Source organism: Lethenteron reissneri, chromosome 18 (assembly GCF_015708825.2).
Source record: "Lethenteron reissneri isolate LAM-NWPU_2019-01 chromosome 18, ASM1570882v1, whole genome shotgun sequence".
NCBI classification, from domain to species: domain Eukaryota; kingdom Metazoa; phylum Chordata; class Hyperoartia; order Petromyzontiformes; family Petromyzontidae; genus Lethenteron; species Lethenteron reissneri.
In genome coordinates this window covers 9,087,300-9,105,618 of record NC_083796.1, presented here as the reverse complement: position 1 = coordinate 9,105,618, position 18,319 = coordinate 9,087,300, and the positions used below count along the sequence as shown (strand labels likewise).

Genomic DNA, 18,319 nt, shown 5'->3' with positions numbered 1-18,319 from the left:
GACTGAGACAAGATGCATCTATAAACAGGGATGATGGCTGTCGGTTGAGAATAATTCTGGAGTTCCAGCCAAGGGAGGGAGCACACAAAAGAGGGCGTCCATCGCAGAGAAGGAGCGGTTAAAATCAACTTGTGTGCAGGTGCTGGGTGGAATGTAACATCACAGGACCCTGGGGAATCGTGGCAAGCTTTGGGAAAACTTAAATCAGCAGGTAGAATGATCATGGTTGATGATTATGATGCTAATTTTAACGTTATTTTCTGGGTCGTACAAGATGACGTCACTATGGTGGAATGACGTGTGACATCATTGCCTTGGCCGAATAAGGCTTTTTATTTTCGCGCTGGGTTTATTTTGCCGAATTTAAGGTAACCGCTTGATCAATTTGTATGCTATTCAATACGGTACGTGCATAATAGCAATACAACTTTCATCCAAACCTTTAGTTTACATTGTATCATCTTTACGTGAGTTAGTGTGACCCCAGGTTACTGACAGATGGACATACATACAGACAAACACAAGGAGAGATGGACAGAGCTGATGCATGAATGCTTTCAACCTAAGTTGTAAAGTGTTAAACACGGACAATTAATATATTGCCCATGTGTGAAAAATCATAATTATTGCATTGTTAAATTACGTAGAAAAATAGTCTAGAAAATTGCTCAAAATCATGACACGTTTTGTGGCACCAACATTGTTTTGTGACCCTTACTGTAAACATCACAGACACAGTTCCAAACGTTCCCTTTTCTCTTCTTAGCACAAGCTCCAACGATTGGTTCCGGCCTCTTGTCTCGCCGTATGTGATTGGCGATGACTGGAGGAGATGAAGGAAACAAAACATAATCCAATTAAATTTCGATTTAAAGCTTTCGTGACTGCAGGGATTCATCTTCTTGGTTCTTTCGGTAAAGTCACGTAGAAGGGAAGTAATAAAACAATAAAAATAAAACATAATAAAATAAAATAATTCTCACGACGTTTCGGCTACAAAGCAAGCAGCCGTCTTCAGGTGAAGAATGAGACAATGCCAAGCTAGGAGCTTATATATAAGCTGCGTTGGAGGTGGAAGAAAGAGCGCCTTAACAAAAGAATGTGCATATGACCCCCCCGCCCACCTCCTACGCATTTTCCATGAATATGCTAAATTCCTCTTCATATGCACATTCTTTTGTTAAGGCGCTCTTTCTTCCACCTCCAACGCAGCTTATATATAAGCTCCTAGCTTGGCATTGTCTCATTCTTCACCTGAAGACGGCTGCTTGCGTTGTAGCCGAAACGTCGTGAGAATTATTTTATTTTATTATGTTTTATTTTTATTGTTTTATTACTTCCCTTCTACGTGACTTTACCGAAAGAACCAAGAAGATAATCCAATTAGGCTTTTTTTAATCAGGGATTTTAACCAGTGTTCCTGCTTACACGCAAAATTCTCCCACAGCAGGGTGCGGAGTAAAACCTCCACTCGCCCCCCCCCCCCATGATCCCATACAATCCTTAAGCTCTCTCACACATTTTGGAACCCTAACCACACTGCCCTACGCAACAGAGTGCGGCTGTGGTCATCCAGAACAGACCGTGCTACGTTCAACGACGCAATGCCCGATCCACAAACACGAAGCAGACATTGCGGCGATGACACTCCGCTGCTTCTGATGCGGTGGTCTGGCTCGGCCACCTGATTGTGACATTGTAGCTGTTGCTTTGCCTCGACGTCAGCAGCCATGAAGAATAAGAAGAAATATTCTTAGGTTTTTTCGTTAAAGTCACGTAGGTAAAAAATAAAAATTAATAAAATAAAAATCAAATAAAAATCACGACGTTTCGGAGGCAACACAAGCTTCCGTCTTCAGCTGTTGCCTCTGAAACGTCGTGATTTTTATTTGATTTTTATTTTACTTTTATTAATTTTCATTTTTTACCTACGTGACTTTACCGAAAAAACCTAAGAATATGAATCCTTGCAGTCACGAAAGCTTCAAATCTATAAATAAGAAGAAACCCTCCCCCCCCCCTATTCTTCCCTCCATTTGTATTCCTCACAAGTTAACAGATAAGCTTGGCCACAAATCAAATATACGCTTTTGGCAAACATTACTGACGTTATAGGTCTGTTGCGTTGTTTTTTTTTTTAAAAAGGGGAAATAAAATGAAGGTTTAAAAATGCTTGAGACCCAAAAATTACAAATACGTGCTATCAGTATTCAGCCTCTCTTCACTGTGCTTCAGGAAACATTGCCTAATACCATGGCGACAAGCCTACTGAATAATCACTTAATTACAAACACAGCCAATGTCATGACACACGCCATTCCCTCCATAAATTACCAGCGAATTGTAAACACTTCAATCGTCTGTGTGCCCCGTTGCGTTTGATGCGCTGCGTATTTGGTGAATCAGAACACCGCGACGCACCGTGTTAAAAGCGACGACTCCAAAGGCATTGTCGTTTGAGAGGATGGTGACCGTCACTGACTTCGGACTCCCCACCGTCACGTCCGCAGTGTCACCCTGGGAATCACAGCAACGTCAACAATCGACTTGGACAACGCATCCCGTTAAAAACCACAAAAGTGTCAACTTTTACGCTCTCGACTTTTCCATCCCCTTCGTGAAAGGCTTTTCTTTTTTCTTGGGACAAAAAAGGTCGTGGCGACAATTGTTTAAGTGCGGTTTTTTTTGTGTGTGTGTGTGTGGCTGCTGCTGCTGCTGCTGCTGATTTACTTGTGCGGCCAAGTAGAAAGTGAACGTTTCATCTGCCTCGGGAATGTCATCGTCAGAGACTCCGAGCACCACCGCCTTGCTGAGGTTTCCCAGCGCGGGGAATGAAGCGACCACGGACGGAGTAAAGAAGTCCCACGTGTTCTCCCCTTGCAGCTGCGATGACAAATACAAATGACAAGCACTACAGCGCATTGTTTGCGGCCGTACAGCAAAATCCTTTCATCGCGTATGAATTCATTGATTGTATTCAAACAACGCGTTGTTGTGTAAGCATTCACAAAAAGACAGCATAATGGCAATTTCATATCTCTAGTTGCATGTATTGCTACACTCCAAGGGTGATATAGAGATATATATTACATAAAGTAGATTACAACTCTTTGTCAATGCACTGCTGGATGACGACCTTCCTACAACCGTATTGGTCACGGGAGTTGGTTGACCAATGCTTACTGCACTGTCCTGACCAGTGTGGTTTGGTAAAAGGTGAAATAGGCCAGGATTTGAACAAATATCACTTGCCGCTGAAATTAACCATTGCCACGAATCAAATTTAGGTCGTTCCTCACGAATGCAAATATGTGCAGGTATTTATTTTGTCCTGTAAGTTAAATCTGACCATAATTAAATAATAAATATCCATTGCACTCATCTATAGGTCAGTAGGAGCAAGCGAACATTTGTCTGTTATTGCAAATCAAATTTTTTCACTTTCTTTTTACCTCCGTTAAATCGATTGCCATGTGTGTTCTGTCCTCATGTCAAAGTAATTGGAAATGGACTCAATCCATACAAATTATCAGAGTGCATGTTGTGTTTTACTTAGTTTAACACGCAGGCTTTCGCGACCAATATTATTCATAATCAACGTTTTTGGGTTTAGATCGCGTTATTTATAAATGTGTCGTAACCCTCCACCACCCGACACGGCCAATCAGTAAAAAAGTGTCACGTTGACAAAAGACAAATAGTTCACTGCTTTAGCCCACCGGTGTGTTGAAGCGTGAAACCACAACATTTACAGCGAAACGTCGTACTCAAATTGTAAATGTTGTGGTTTCACGCTTCAACACACCGGTGGGCTAAAGCAGTGAACTAATTGTCTTTTGTCAACGTGACACTTTTTTACTGATTGGCCGTGTCGGGTGGTGGAGCGTTACGACACATTTATAAATAACGCGATCTAAACCCAAAAACGTTGATTATGTGTTTTACTTACCAGAATATATGCAGCAAAATCTTGCGCAGCTGATCCGGTTTTCTCAATAATTATTTTAACGATAGAGCCATCCGATTCAGTTACGACAAAATGTGGCTGTGTCACCAACTTTATTTCAGCAGCTCCAGATGTTTGGGTGGCGTACAGAATAAGGCATAGCAATGACGAGCAGAACACAGTAAGCATACCTGGAAAGCAAATAGTAGCGAAATTTAGTATTCGTATAATTGAAAACCTTTAGTAACACAGTAGATTTTTACGTTCAATACTTTTGCATTAATGTATATATTTCGTCATTCACGTGGCATTTGAAGCACAACTGACAATATGTATGTTAAAGTTGGTAATCAATTTGATGCCATAGGGAGTTGCTTTTAATTCAACAATATAATACACATCTCTTCAACACGTTTTTTTTGCCATTTATAATAACCGTTTAATGACCACTATTAAAACGATGCATTATATTATACAGCCACATGCGAAGATGCATTAAGTGAGAATATTTTGTATTTGCCACTGAATTTAATTTTCACTCTCTGGAAACCTTCAAAAACAAAATCATTCCTCTGCGGATGAGTCACAAGGACGAGGGCTAAGTCACTGCAAGTGGGGTATCCTCCAAATTGAGTTTCTCGGACTATACATTTAATTATCGCCCATCACTATGCACGGACATCAATTTTGCATAACTCGTTGACTATTCAAGCTTGCGGGTAGAGAGAGAGAGAGAGAAAAAAGAGGAGTTACAAGGCAGTCTCAGGTTCCTGAAATGCAAGCTGCCTCACCTACACCACGTCGCATGCAATGATACACATGCTGCTGCTTCAGAAGGCTGTCTCTAGCTGCCACGGAAGCAATTTGGATTACCGCCTAATATTTTATTCAGGGTGGTTTTCTCTTTGTTTATTACATTCCAGCATACATGTCTGACATTTTCATAGTTACAGTACAAAATATGCGGTAGTGTTAATACTGGCCCTACGGAGTGGCCCATGGGTCTGGAATCGTAGGGGAAAAGAACGATTAATATTTTTTGTTTGTTTCTGCAGCCCCAAGATGTCTCTGAGTAATGAAGAACGAGTCCGAATAATTCTACTCGTAGGGAATCAGAGACAGAGGGAGGTCGCTGTTGAATTTAACAGACTGCATCCAGACCGCGAGCCAATAACACAGAGTTGTGTTTTTCCTATGATTCCAGACTTATGGGACACCCTGTATAATAAATGAGGCACAGGTGGAGGCTTGCATCGTTTTACCCATGTCCCACTGACGATCCCACATTGGGGAGGAAATTCCCTAACTATGCAAGATAATACATGTTGTGTTATCAATCAGGGTGCTTAATTTTTTGTAACACTAGATTGGCTCAATCTTGATTTGAAGCTTTCGTGACTGCAGGAATCCATACTCTTTGGTTCTTTCGGTAAAGTCACGTAGAAAAATAATAATAGCTCACGACTCAGGACGAACGCTTGTGTGGCGATCGAAACGTCGTGATCTATTATTATTTTCCTACGTGACTTTACCGAAAGAACCAAAGAGTATGAACAGAGTGGCATTTGCTGCTGATGCATCACATGTTAAGATGTAGCCCTATTACGGCACTTTATGCAAACTAACATTCAAACAGGCGAATGGAAGCATTTATTCAATTACATTGCATAACATGCGGGGAAGTCGATAACGTGGATAATAAAGACTCACAACAGCGGGCTGTAAACGACAATTATCTTCGCGAATATTACATTATCACAACATGTCACTGAATTGTTGTGTATTTTTTTTATATATAATCGGGTACATACTCACATTTGTTTTGCTCTGACTCCATTTTTCCGTCTCGGATGGCGTTATCGACTAAGGCACATTTACAAAAGCATTCAGCTGCTGGATTACCACCGAGGAGCTGACCTGCTTACACGAAAACACATGTCACCTATTACATAGCCGGATGGATGGTTTTCCCTCCACAACAAAAGAGAGAGAGAGAGAGAGAAAAAACACTGATCACATCATCTTGGCTGCCAGAAACAACTGCCTATGATTATGATCACGACCATTTCTTTGCAGTTGCAGACACACGGGTTTATTACATTTGCTCTGTACGGCTTTCGGGAGCTACAGCTACTAGCAACAGCTCTCCCCCCCCCCCCCCGCCAAATGGAGGCTTTGTGAGAAGCAGACGGGGATTATCAATAAGCAGCAGCAGTGCGTGTCTCCCGACTGGAGGAGCATCAGGTTGTAGGATTGAGTCTTGGTACGAGGCAACGTCAACATGAACTTATTTGCCCGACGGCAACGCAGTGCTACAATAATAATAGTAGCAAACTAAAGTACTGGGAAAATATGAGCCACATAGCAATTTTAATATTTGTTCGACTGGACATTTGTTACAAAGAGCTTTACAGCTCATCAGATTCCTCCGGTATACATATTATGATTCTGATCTTCTGATATGAATAACGCAACTGATTTAATTGAGTATTATTGTGTAATAAAATTAATAACCCCCCCAAAAAAATAGTATGTTAAATTCAATGTATGCATAGTGCATAAATATAATTTGGCATACAAAGCATGTTTTGCAACACATTATGCATAGGTACACATATTCTATATTAGCATAAACACAAATACACTCACGCAATTAATCAAACAAAAACATGATGAAAGAACATAATCTTTTTTAAAGCATAATGTTCATTATTATATAGTCATATGATGCATTAAGAGTGAATAACAAACCTGCATTCAGTATATAGAAAACACCATTTAATATAAAAATTATATTTTATTGGCAAGAAATATTGCTTTTTTTATCTCAATACAATATATTGTTGAAAACGTTAGCATTGCACAATCATTAATACTAAAAGTGCTGTTGTTATTAAGTGACATTTCAGAATTGAACAGAGTGGAATTCCAAAAAATATAACTGCAGATCAAAATTGACAGCAAAAAGTCTTCACTTACCTTGTAGTTGTTGATTTTTGTCATGGACAAAGCAATTTTCTATCACATCTGACCTCGGCTGTCATGTAATTGATTAGCGTTGCGCTTCCAAACTTCTGAGATCCACCAGCTTGCAAATACAAACGCAGCCTTACACATTCCAAATCATATCTAAAAACGGAAAGCAGTTCTGACAATTACAAGGACTGTTGCACTCAATACTCAGTTGTCACCACTCCAACAAAATATATACTCGGGGGAGGGGGTTTTAAACCATTTTTGCAGCAGCAGCAACAACAACAACAACAAAAAAGCAGCAAATAAATACAAATCCTGACCTTCGGTGCACGTCCCATACGTCCACACAGAAGTGAGAGGTAAGGGGGAGGGCGCTGGAAGGGGGAGGAGTTAAATTCGTGACGTCACCGTGAGGGCAGTATCAACGCCTGCCTATGCCCCTTGTGTGTGTTTCTTTTTCATCTTTTCATCATCCCACCCTCTTCTCTGGCCATTTATTCAGAGCTCTAAGACAAGCAGAACACACACACACACACGCATATACAATAACATTTGACTTAGTAGTGGACTGTAATTCACTTGCAACCCCACATATTCTCAGCAATTTTGTTGTCGTTGGAAATAAATCAAGAAGCTTATCGGAAAAAAATATAAATAAGTTGGTGATTGAGCTGTCTCACGCTATGCATTTGACTGCTGCTCCCCGTGGTACACCCAGCTCTGTCGACTCCACATGAACACAACATGTGCATCTTCTTGGTTCTTTCGGTAAAGTCACGTAGAAGGGAAGTAATAAAATAATAAAAATAAAACATAATAAAATAATTCTCACGACGTTTCGGCCACAACGCAAAAGAACCAAGAAGATGAATCCCTGAAGTCACGAAAGCTTAAAACAACATGTGCAGTGAAGCAGCCACAGGTTGTCATTTTATACCGACTGGCATCGCTGCCTTTGCTCAACATGCACAATAGGAGACAGTGGCCGTTCTTGGGAAAATCAAATTTTAGCCATACTATTTACTTATTCATGAATCCTCCTGTGAATTAAAGGTGAAATACCGTGTATGAATTGTTTTATTACGCTTACCTCATGAAGGCTAACTTCATAAAGTATTCCTAATTACAGTATTACTTGAAACAAAAAAGAACGGCCCCTTTTAAACGTCTAGAGCACAATAAAGGATTGTTATATTTAAATTAACACTTCATTAAACGGGAATCGTTTGGGATTTTATAAAAAGTGATTTAACAATGAAGCAAACTGCTTGTGGCCAAGGCAAGCCTTGGTGTGAGAAATGTAATTAATCGGAGCTATATCTCAGTGTCGCGTGAAAGAAAGAATCGCAGTTTCTAGGCAGCTTTGCCACAGCGATGCAGACTTGGACAAATAACCCTTTAACAGTGTCAATAATGCCGCAAAATGCCTTTCGGAGCTCGCTATTTACTGCATCTCAGTTTTCATCAAGTCGCAAGAAAGAACCTTTCAACAGGTTTCTTCACCCAAACCCATAGATCAATTCACATATTCATAGCAAATCCTGCCTGGCAACAGCTGTGCTGCTAACAGGAAAGATCTCCGTGGGGTCTGACTGCCTGTGATGGATGGCCCTGACATGTCATGGACGTCTTAACCCCTCCGCTGTGTGTTTCCATGATGGGAAAGGCCGACGACTCGCTAGCCCTGGCTCTAATTCAACCCTTGTCAGTTTAATGGCAAAACTCTCCCGTTGATATTTGTTTCAGAGGCCAAACTGAACAACGTGTGCATTTGCTGCATGGCTGATATTTTTCAAAGCCACAATTTGCCACGGTTAACAGTGTTGCAAGTAAAAATTCACATATATTGTTGTAGCGGAAACTAGTGACATGGTCATTAACCACATGGTCTACTACATGTCTGCAGATGTGTTATATAATGAGGTACACAATGCACTTAATGCAAAGGGCATTTAACTGCGACTTGACACCGCATGGCTACATACAGATTTACAAGTGCAAAGCCACTGGAACAATGCACATTTAAATCTAGATGTGTTTATTTTGTTGTCCTTCCCCTGCACTTCCGGTTAGCATGGTTGTCTGTGTACATTGCGAAAGTAGTTCAACATACATACAAGGATAATATTTTAGCTAAATATATCAATAATTATCGGCCTTGAATAAACTTTAACTACTGATTGACATTTATTATTAATACACATTCATAAATGCAAAACAAACAAAAAATCCCTCTCACCTGAAAGTTCGTAATGTATATTTAACTGGTGAATGTCTATAGTACCACCATAAAATGCAGCAATTCAATTCAGTATTAATACAAAATAAATACGCTTATCAGCCACAGTTTCCCGTAGCAGTGCATACTTTGCCCCAATAGTGACAAGTTTGCAAACAATCATACGCCCATTTTTTTCTATTGTGATCATATAGTGTCTGACATTAACAAATGCACAAAACTGATGCCATACAAGAGAGAGTCCTTTTGTTGTCCTCAGAGGCCCCCCATTATCCTCCGCGTAGTTTGTTTACAGTCTGACATCATGTTTGCTCAGTGTGGATTATGCGATCGCTTCGAGGCCACGCGAGAAAGAATTCTCGCCGTGACGCTTCGCCCTGCCTCGGGCTCATTAGCATGCACGATGGTCACTGCTAAGCAGGCATGGCCCAGACCGGACGAACAAAAGAAGCGCACTGCTATGCATTCAATTTGCCGATCCGTATATACAGCTAGCTGGCTCTCTCTCTCTGTGGGGCGTTCCTGGAACCAGTGGCTGCTTTGTTGCCATAAATGCATCCTTGTTTATATGGTGCTAGACCCAGCCCATAACCGTGGTCTCTCACAAGGCTGACGTCTTTGTTTATGTCTAGCCGTTAAGTATTTATTCTATTCTTTAAGTACAAGCATTCAGTGTAGGCCTAATTGTAGCACTGTATATGCAGAACAATCTCTTTGGAAACAATGGTGTATCGTTAACGTACATGTATGATGAGCATACTTTCTACGCAGTTTGTACCATCGTCTGAAATGTTAGAAGTGTAGTATAACAGATTAAAGCATTAAAATATATTCAAGGCGTGAGTAGATAAAAACAAATCTGAAATGATTTTGAGTAAAAAAAAATATGTTGCGATCGTAACATGTACGTTTTTGTGACCAATTCAATGAGTTTACAACGATATGATTTATTCATGCCTATGTATTGATCAAATTAAAAACTTTCCATGACGGAATTTAAGCTCAACATACACGTGTGTTGCTGTATGTTGATGCTAACTTCGGTCGTGAAAATTCTTCAGCCACAGGTGAGGTCTATTTATCAGCATTTAATCGATATATTGGTATACCTAACAGAAAATAAACAACGTGGATAAGCGATTGAAATTTTAATGTCAGAAATATTTAAAATGCAATAAAATATTGTTGTAAGCATTCGTTACTCTCTCTCTCTGAGGGTAGGTCCGTGGTTTAAGCGCCTTCTGTCCCATCCGATCCAATGCTACTACAAAAACACACTCCATGTAGACTCCTTGAGCCATAACTAGGGAAGGATGGTAGAGGTGGTTTTCCTCTGTCCTTCTCAACAGTGTTGGATGCAGTTTAACATCATGCGTGTAATTTTTTCTATCATAACAAGTAAAACATTAAATGTCGGAATTCTTATACGAACGTGTACTGTATCTGAACGAACAATTATCGTGTCATGATTAATTAAGCACGCACGTTTAACTGGCCAAATATTATTGTTTAAAAAAATTAACATTGATTATCTAAATGTTCTAGCAGCTGTTAACAGTTATTTCAATACAGCGTTGACATCGATAAGGTTAACAAAGTTATGATACTATATGCAGACAAATGTGCTCAGTATTTTCACAAATAAAACTATTAACGGCCCAACTTTATTTTTTGCAGAGCATGGCACACTTTTTTTCATCAATCAAAAAGTCATTGACGTGTTTCCAAGTTTGCAAACAAAGGGAATCCGTGTGCCGTGTGCAAAGGAAATAACACGCAGCAATTATACTGCGTGCCTTCTATACAATCCATCGGTACCTGAATGGAAAGTTACCAGGCCATGCAATGCTGTCAGCGTTCCGTATGCAGTTTCCTTGCGGCTCAATACGTTGTAAATGTTAACATGTGCATGCATTCACAAGTGTGAAGAAAAGCTTTCATTTTGGCCACTGAGCCCAGCTTTCACAATTCCTTCCACCTGCTGAATTTTATTGCCGTCTACTCTGAAGGAAACTGCACGACTCCACACCGCTCTTGGTTTAAAAAAAAGACATGTGCCAACAATGGCTTTCAATGCGGTAGTGGCGGTGTAAGCACTTTCAATTGAAAACATGTCAAGTGAAAATATACACGACACCTTCCAAATGCAATCCCATATTTAATTACAACTGATTGTGAGTGAACTTCAAGTTGTTTCGAAGCTTCCTGTAACTCGTTTTCTTTGCAGGCGGCGTGGTCATAACTGTCATCTGATAATTGGACAGCAGGAGGCATGCGTAGCCCAAGGCCAAACGAGACAGGGGGACATCGTGAAGAAGCCAATGTATGTACCGTACTTTGGATTTATTTTCGCACCGTACGTAGCCCACCGTGATTATCGGAGGTGCGGGGGAAGGACAATAAACTAAACACACACAAAAAACACAGTTCAAAATAAATTAGTTTTCAAACTAGATTTCAAAGTGCACAGTTCCAGTGGCTTCACAATATCAGAGCGTTGTGAATTCTAACACAGTTAATATATTTGCACTCTAATTAGGGGAATTCTTAACTGTGCGTTTGTGATTACACGTTCAGCCACGTGCATGTTGCTTTATTATTAAATCCTTTATATTAAGTTCACTTGCTTGCTTGCGCGCTTACGACCGTGCAAATCTTTCGGTAGTTTTTTAACCCACTTCCCGTGATCCAATCGGGCTGACATTTTGCACACAAACTCGTTGTGCGTGACAATTTATTTTCGTGAAAAAAAATGTCCATAACTTTACACTTTTTAGGAAATTTTTTTTATATTTAATTACCAATTGCTTAATGGTGGCAGGCAATCATCTGACCCATAGGTGGCAGCCATCTCAAGCCAGAGGACGAGAGGACTCTAGCCGCCACGCATATAAAGGATTTATAGTGAAAAACTTTGTTTTTACGGGTTAATTTTTATTTACACGTGTCATCTGGTGTGAGCTCGTTTCAAGCATATGAGGTTTCTGCCACCGTGTGGCTAAATGAGGTTATGCTGCACGAATCGTTTACAGAGTGCCTCGTACGCGTCCTCTGCAGTATTTGTGAATCGTTGTGTATGCACGAGATACGAACAGTAGAAATTAGTCCACCTGAGGTGACCGACCTTTAGTGTGTTCCAATTTATTTGTGTGACCAGTGAATGCTGTGATACCCATTATTTGAGCGGGGTTATCTAATAAGTCACTCTCATTAGCCATACACATTAATCGGTGCTGCTAAAATGTTACTCCCTTATGTGGTACCAATTGATACTGTGGCCTATGAACTAAATGTGAAATGTATGGCATTTCTGTGGAAATCTCTCTCATCCTATTTTACGTCGGGGCTGATAGGGGTAAATTATGTTACGTTTATGTGTGGCAATGACTTGTTTGATCAAGGTGGTAAAGTCTGGATGAACACAGATAATATGCCGCATTCTCTGCCACTTCCAGGGCATTCCATTAATCCGTGCAAATCTTGGAAAATAGTTGCGGTAGAGGGAATATGAAAATACGTTTTGGCTTGACCCGGGGGTACAGTTAATCAGAAAACAGAATTATACTAATAGGTGCAGTTTATGGTTAATTCAACAGGTACTAATAATAGGACAGGATAGTTTAGTATATGTTGTAAACACTATGAGACCTCCTTTACCAGTAGCAAAATATAGTAATAGGTTTTTACCCTTTCACACCCGGTGTCAGTTTTTGTACCAGATGAAAGGGTAAAAACCTATTACTATATTTTGCTGCTGGTAAAGGAGGTCTCATAGTGTAAATGCTTTCCCCGAGCTCTCAATACTCTGATAGTGCGCTGTTTTTGAGTTGTACGCCTTTTGGCGTCATCTGGTCCAACACCAATGGAGACGAGGCTCTAAGAAAAACTGTCTGGGGTGTGGACCAATCAACTTCAAGGACAGTGCATATCATTAGCAGAGTTGTTTTTTGTTTGTTTGCGTTTTGACTGCTTGTGTTGTGGTTATTGCAAACATGACCCCTTGTAAAAAGGTGTCAGTTTTTGTACCAGATGAAAGGGTAAAAACCTATTACTATGTGTTGTAAAGTTTAGCACTAAACTAAACCACTAAAGAAAACGTTTTATTTTATCTACCATAAAAGTCACAGTGAACTATATAGCTCTCTTTTAGAAGCGTTTTGACCACAAATGATAGCTCAACGAAGTGACTTATGTGGAAATGTATAGCAGCCAAACACTTTAAACGCAGGACCTGGAGAAAAAGCCAAGGGATGAACATGCAAACTCCAAATATACAGGATTGAACCCACAACCTCCTCCATACCAGGCGAGGTAGTTAACTTCTCATCACCGCAGCGCCGCCACAAGTTTGCAACGTGGAGTAATGCCACGGTGGTTCGGTTCAGCATCTCAGCTAAAAAAATAAAAATGTTTCATGGTCACTATTGTTACGGCCTTTTTCTCTACACCTAATTCCGTAACTATACAATATTATATTTCCATTTGCACGATCAAATGAAAACAGAATGTAAATGAATGCCAATTGAGAGTACAGCTTGCAATGAGCTGGTGGTCAATGATATCCATCTGCAATGTCATTGTTTGTACGGCATGGCTGTACTCGTGATGACAGGTTCACATATATATTTGGATTGGAAAAACTGCATACATTTAAAAACATATCTTAGATGTGCTGATGACATTGTCATTATAATATCCAATTGAAGTTAACTACAGCAAATTATGGGAGAACTTAATAAATAAGGGTGCAAACTTAAGACTGAAGATAAATATGAAAAACAAATGAATATGCACAACGAGTTCATTTAAACACTAAGAGATATCTGTTGAAGACGTAACTTGAAGAAAAATAAGTGGACTTGAGGAGGACGGGTCAACAGAAGGGATGATAGCCGGTGGGTGAGCATAGCGACTGAGTGGCAGCCCAAAGAGGCATCGGGCTCAAGAGGATATCGACCCCAGAGATGCAGGTAAGAGATTGTGTCAGGTGAGAGGCGCTGCATAGGCCGTGAAGCATGGGCGTGACTTGGGCAGGTCGTCTTCCAGCAGTAGCTTCATCTTTGCATGCATCTCCAAACCATTTTATGTATTCACAATGCCACTGGAACAATGCAATTTTAAATCAAGATTGAAAACTCATTTCATTAAATCTAATTTTTGTGTTTGGTTTCTTGTCCTTCCTCCGCACCTCCGATTAGCACGGTTGGCTACGTACGGTGCGAAAGAAGTTAAAATACATACATTGAGCTGACATACTCACATCCATATATATTCTTTGGTTTTTTCAGTAAAGTCACGTATAAAGATAAAATAATAAATTAATTTTTTATTTCACGGCATAAATTAATTTATTATTTTATCTTTATACGTGACTTTACCGAAAAAAACAAAGAATAATTCCTGCAGTCACGAAATATCCAAAATTAAGATTGATCCATATATATTTTCGTAAACTTAAAACCATTGTGTTGTCTATGAGAGCACTCTACCCCAATTACGTCACATTCTTTGTACGTCTAAGATTCAAGCGCTGAGCACAAAAAAAATCCATCTGACTACTTTCCATTTCCGGGTTTCACTCATTTAAAACACGATTGGCTATCATTTCTGCATGCCCAGCAGCGCCTTCAGTTTGTTGCCCGTTCATTGATCAGTGAAGCAATCCTAACTGACCAGTCAAAGGTAAATCATTTTCCGGGATACATTATTGGACATGATCAGTGTGTTTGCCATGTAGCACATGCCTGTATTTGCCAAGCACACAAGAGAGGTATTTTTTTGACCCAGCTACTGTTCTTTTCCATCAACTCGCTCACGGGCAAACATAAGTGACTGTTCAGATGCCGTAAACTGTTTGTGCATATTTATCATACGTTTTGCTGTAAACTACCAACGGAAAAATTGGCATTTACCAGAAACGTTGGGTTATTTAGACAGCGATGGTGAAATCACACTCCATAGAGAATTGAAAAAAAGCACCGATACAAGTTTCATACATCAGTCGAATGTTATTTTCTAGGTGTTCAATACAATATTTGGTATTTGACTGAACATGCCTAGGTTCGATGAGTACAACGGAGGTTGTATTGCCAAGCGCAGTATTCTGGGTTGGGCTGTGTGTTGAGCATTTCTTCTCACGTCAGTGACTTGCATCGATAATTCGCCGCGCGTGGTGAACTCTCCAGAGAAGAACTGCGCACACAGACACCACCCAAACTGGACAAACCACCACCCTTGGATTGCAAGCGACCGCGACAAACCTATACGTTAAAAAGGGCGCTTTGTAATGGTTTTCATACCGGTTGTAAATGATTATAGATTCCACTAGAGGGTACTGTCATTCTTTTTTTGCTGCTTAAGAACCACTTTGCGTGGAAGCTCATACTGAGTTGGAACTTCTTCTGTAGTTTTATTTTGAAAAACAACTTTCACGCTTGAACATGTGCAGCACTGTTACATGCAGTGCTCTTACTTTAACACAATGTATTTCACATTACGCTTGCCCGTGGACATTTGCAGACAATTGTTTTCCCACATTTCTTATTAAAAAAAAAAATAATGTGTCCATACATAGTTTCTTAATTGTGAACACACGCAGTTACTCGTGAAATAATATTATCATGAACTTAATGCAAGACACAATTTTTTTCTTTCGTATGGCATTTCCTTTTTCTTTTGCGGTCACGTTTCAGATGGTGCCTTGCGTAATCGAGGGCGTATCCGTTTATCTTCTAGCCAGAGCACTCGGACCCTGTGGGTTTCTTCTAGCGCCAGGACATCGTCATTGCCATATGATCGCATTTTTTTCACCGGAGGTTGCATTATTCGCAACGACGGGCTGACATTCACATTCCTTTGGGCCGTTTTTACTTTTGCTCATCAGGCCAGGAATCCCTTTGTCGATCATTCGACCGCCGACTTAGCACGTGGCAGAGAAGACCGCGTGCCGGTCGTCATCTTTGCCCCCCAAAGACACAATTACGTTCAGATTTATAAAAGTGTTTAAACACGTTGGCAACAAATGTCCGTATGTATGTTGAACTTATTTTGCACGGAACGTAGCCAACCGAAGGTGCGGGGGTACGATGCCAAACTAAACACAAAAAGCAGTTCTAAAGAAATTAGTTTTCAATCAAGATTTTAAAGTGCATAGCTTCAGTAGCTTCCGAATATTTGGGAGGAAGAGCGTTCCAGAAGGCAGCAGAAGCACATCTGAAAGCAGGCGATGCAGTTGACCGTCTTTGGTCGATGGCAATCCAAAAGCCACCGCGAGGATGCACGGAGTTCACGTGATGGTTTACGCTCCTTGGCGAGACCAGCGAGATATCGTGGTTCATTTGTAGCAAGTACTCTGTGTGTCATGAGTGTGGACTCATAATGAATTCGTTCGGCAATCGGAAGCCAATGCAACTCGGTGAGCACTGGACAGACATAGACGGATCTTGCAGTACCCATCACGACAGATGCAAATTAATGTTTGTGCGCACGGCAGCGTGGACATTTTTTTTTACCAGACGTCTAATAGAGTAGTGAGTTGCAATAATCGAGCCTTGTCGATACTTAATCTTTGTACACTTGTTACAAATACGTGGTGTGTGTGTGTGTTGATAAATTGTCCACCTCAGACGACACGTCGAAAGTGATGAGAATAAAAAAAATGAAATCGAGTACATTCTGAACTGTTTGTCCTGCTTCAGATTTCAGAAGTAATATTCTGCATGGCAAACAACAACGCCCAAATGCGTCAGTGTGGTGACATCGGCGGCGGCGATGGCCCTGGGCGGGGTCGACGTGACGGCCTGTCTGTGTGTAACCACCCCATTCCGTCGCTTTTAGCAATTCCTAATCACACGCAGACATGGGCACCAAAAAAAAGACTGCCATCACCGATCCTACACGAGACAGTGTCTCGTTTTCTTAAATCCCAAAATGATGATGTCCGAGAGTGTGCTACTGTTTGCTGTTGTTTTTTTCTACTCAGAGATTCAAATGTTTCGCATCAAGTAAAATCGAACATTATCTCTCAACGCAATGCACTTGGATTAATACATTTTAATGGCTTGCATTTACTGTGCATGCATATATACTAGTTAATCATGTTTTGTGGTTGCGCATCATTAAGTTATATTTAGCATATTTTGCACACAACTAACGAATGTGAAACCAAACCACACATCTTTCCTCTTTGCTTTGATTATGCTGTGGCGATAAATGTGTGTGTATATAAGCATACTTATACAATTCAAACAAAAATGCCGAACATATTGTTACTATGACCGGAGGTGCGATCAAGTCTTCATTCAAGAAGTCCTCATTCAAAAAAAGGGTCACCATTGGCCCTCTCTCAGCATACCAGAGTCCTAGAACTGCATCAGCAGCTAAAAACAATCTGCAACATGATGATGCACAGAGATAGATCGCTTTCCACATGCACTGAAGGTGAGCCATCAGTTATGCTCACTCTGCATTGCAGACACAATGAGAGATTCGCGCTTATGAGTACAGTAGCTAAGAGTATGAATCCTTGCAGTCACGAAAGCTTCAAATCTAAAATTCATATCTAGAAGTACAGTAGCTGTTTAAAACATTTGTTTCAAAAGATGAGCGTGTTAACGGCTCTCGTTGACAACCGTTTCGTGGGCGTTTAATCAATGACAAAATATATTTGCTTGTGGAATACTATTTTTACTACTTTTGCAGTAATAATGAAAAAGAAATTGTCGTTTTAGAAACATGTATACTGAGTATACGGTATGGTTGTCATATATCTAATCATTGTTAAGTATCGATTTATTTTTAAAGCAGGTTTATTCAAGCTATAAGTTTGGACACATTTCCATTCCACACGTCTTGGTTGGCCAATCAAGGTGAATACATTTCCTCAGTCAAAAATATGTCATTTTAGCAGGTGTATAAATGTAGTCTATAGTTCATATTTTAAATAAATAATAGAAACAATCACAACCGTTCATTATCGGAAATATTGCTGAACTGTTTTTTTAGAAAAAAATCTAATTATTTAATAGCTTTTCATTGTATGTGGCAGTATATTTCAGACATATAGTTTACTTAAGAGCTAGCCTTTTTCATAATTGTTCTCAGGGAGCCTGACTCGAGAAAGGGCAAGCTTAAAGGTCAAAGAAGACGGTTGTTTGCCT

At 40.2% G+C, this 18,319-nt stretch overlaps 1 protein-coding gene across 1 annotated transcript in view; it reads right to left on the bottom strand.

Annotated features, from left to right (window-relative positions):
- Positions 1-7,266, bottom strand: part of LOC133343843 (adhesion G-protein coupled receptor V1-like) — a 106,726-nt gene extending 99,460 nt beyond the window's left edge. Inside the window, 7 exon segments of the mRNA XM_061553750.1 lie at positions 719-823; positions 2,422-2,517; positions 2,731-2,883; positions 3,950-4,137; positions 5,762-5,888; positions 6,926-7,075; positions 7,243-7,266. Coding sequence (XP_061409734.1) covers positions 719-823; positions 2,422-2,517; positions 2,731-2,883; positions 3,950-4,137; positions 5,762-5,783 — 564 coding nt within the window. The 5' untranslated portion in view covers positions 5,784-5,888; positions 6,926-7,075; positions 7,243-7,266.
- Between the last annotated feature and the right edge of the window lie 11,053 nt (positions 7,267-18,319).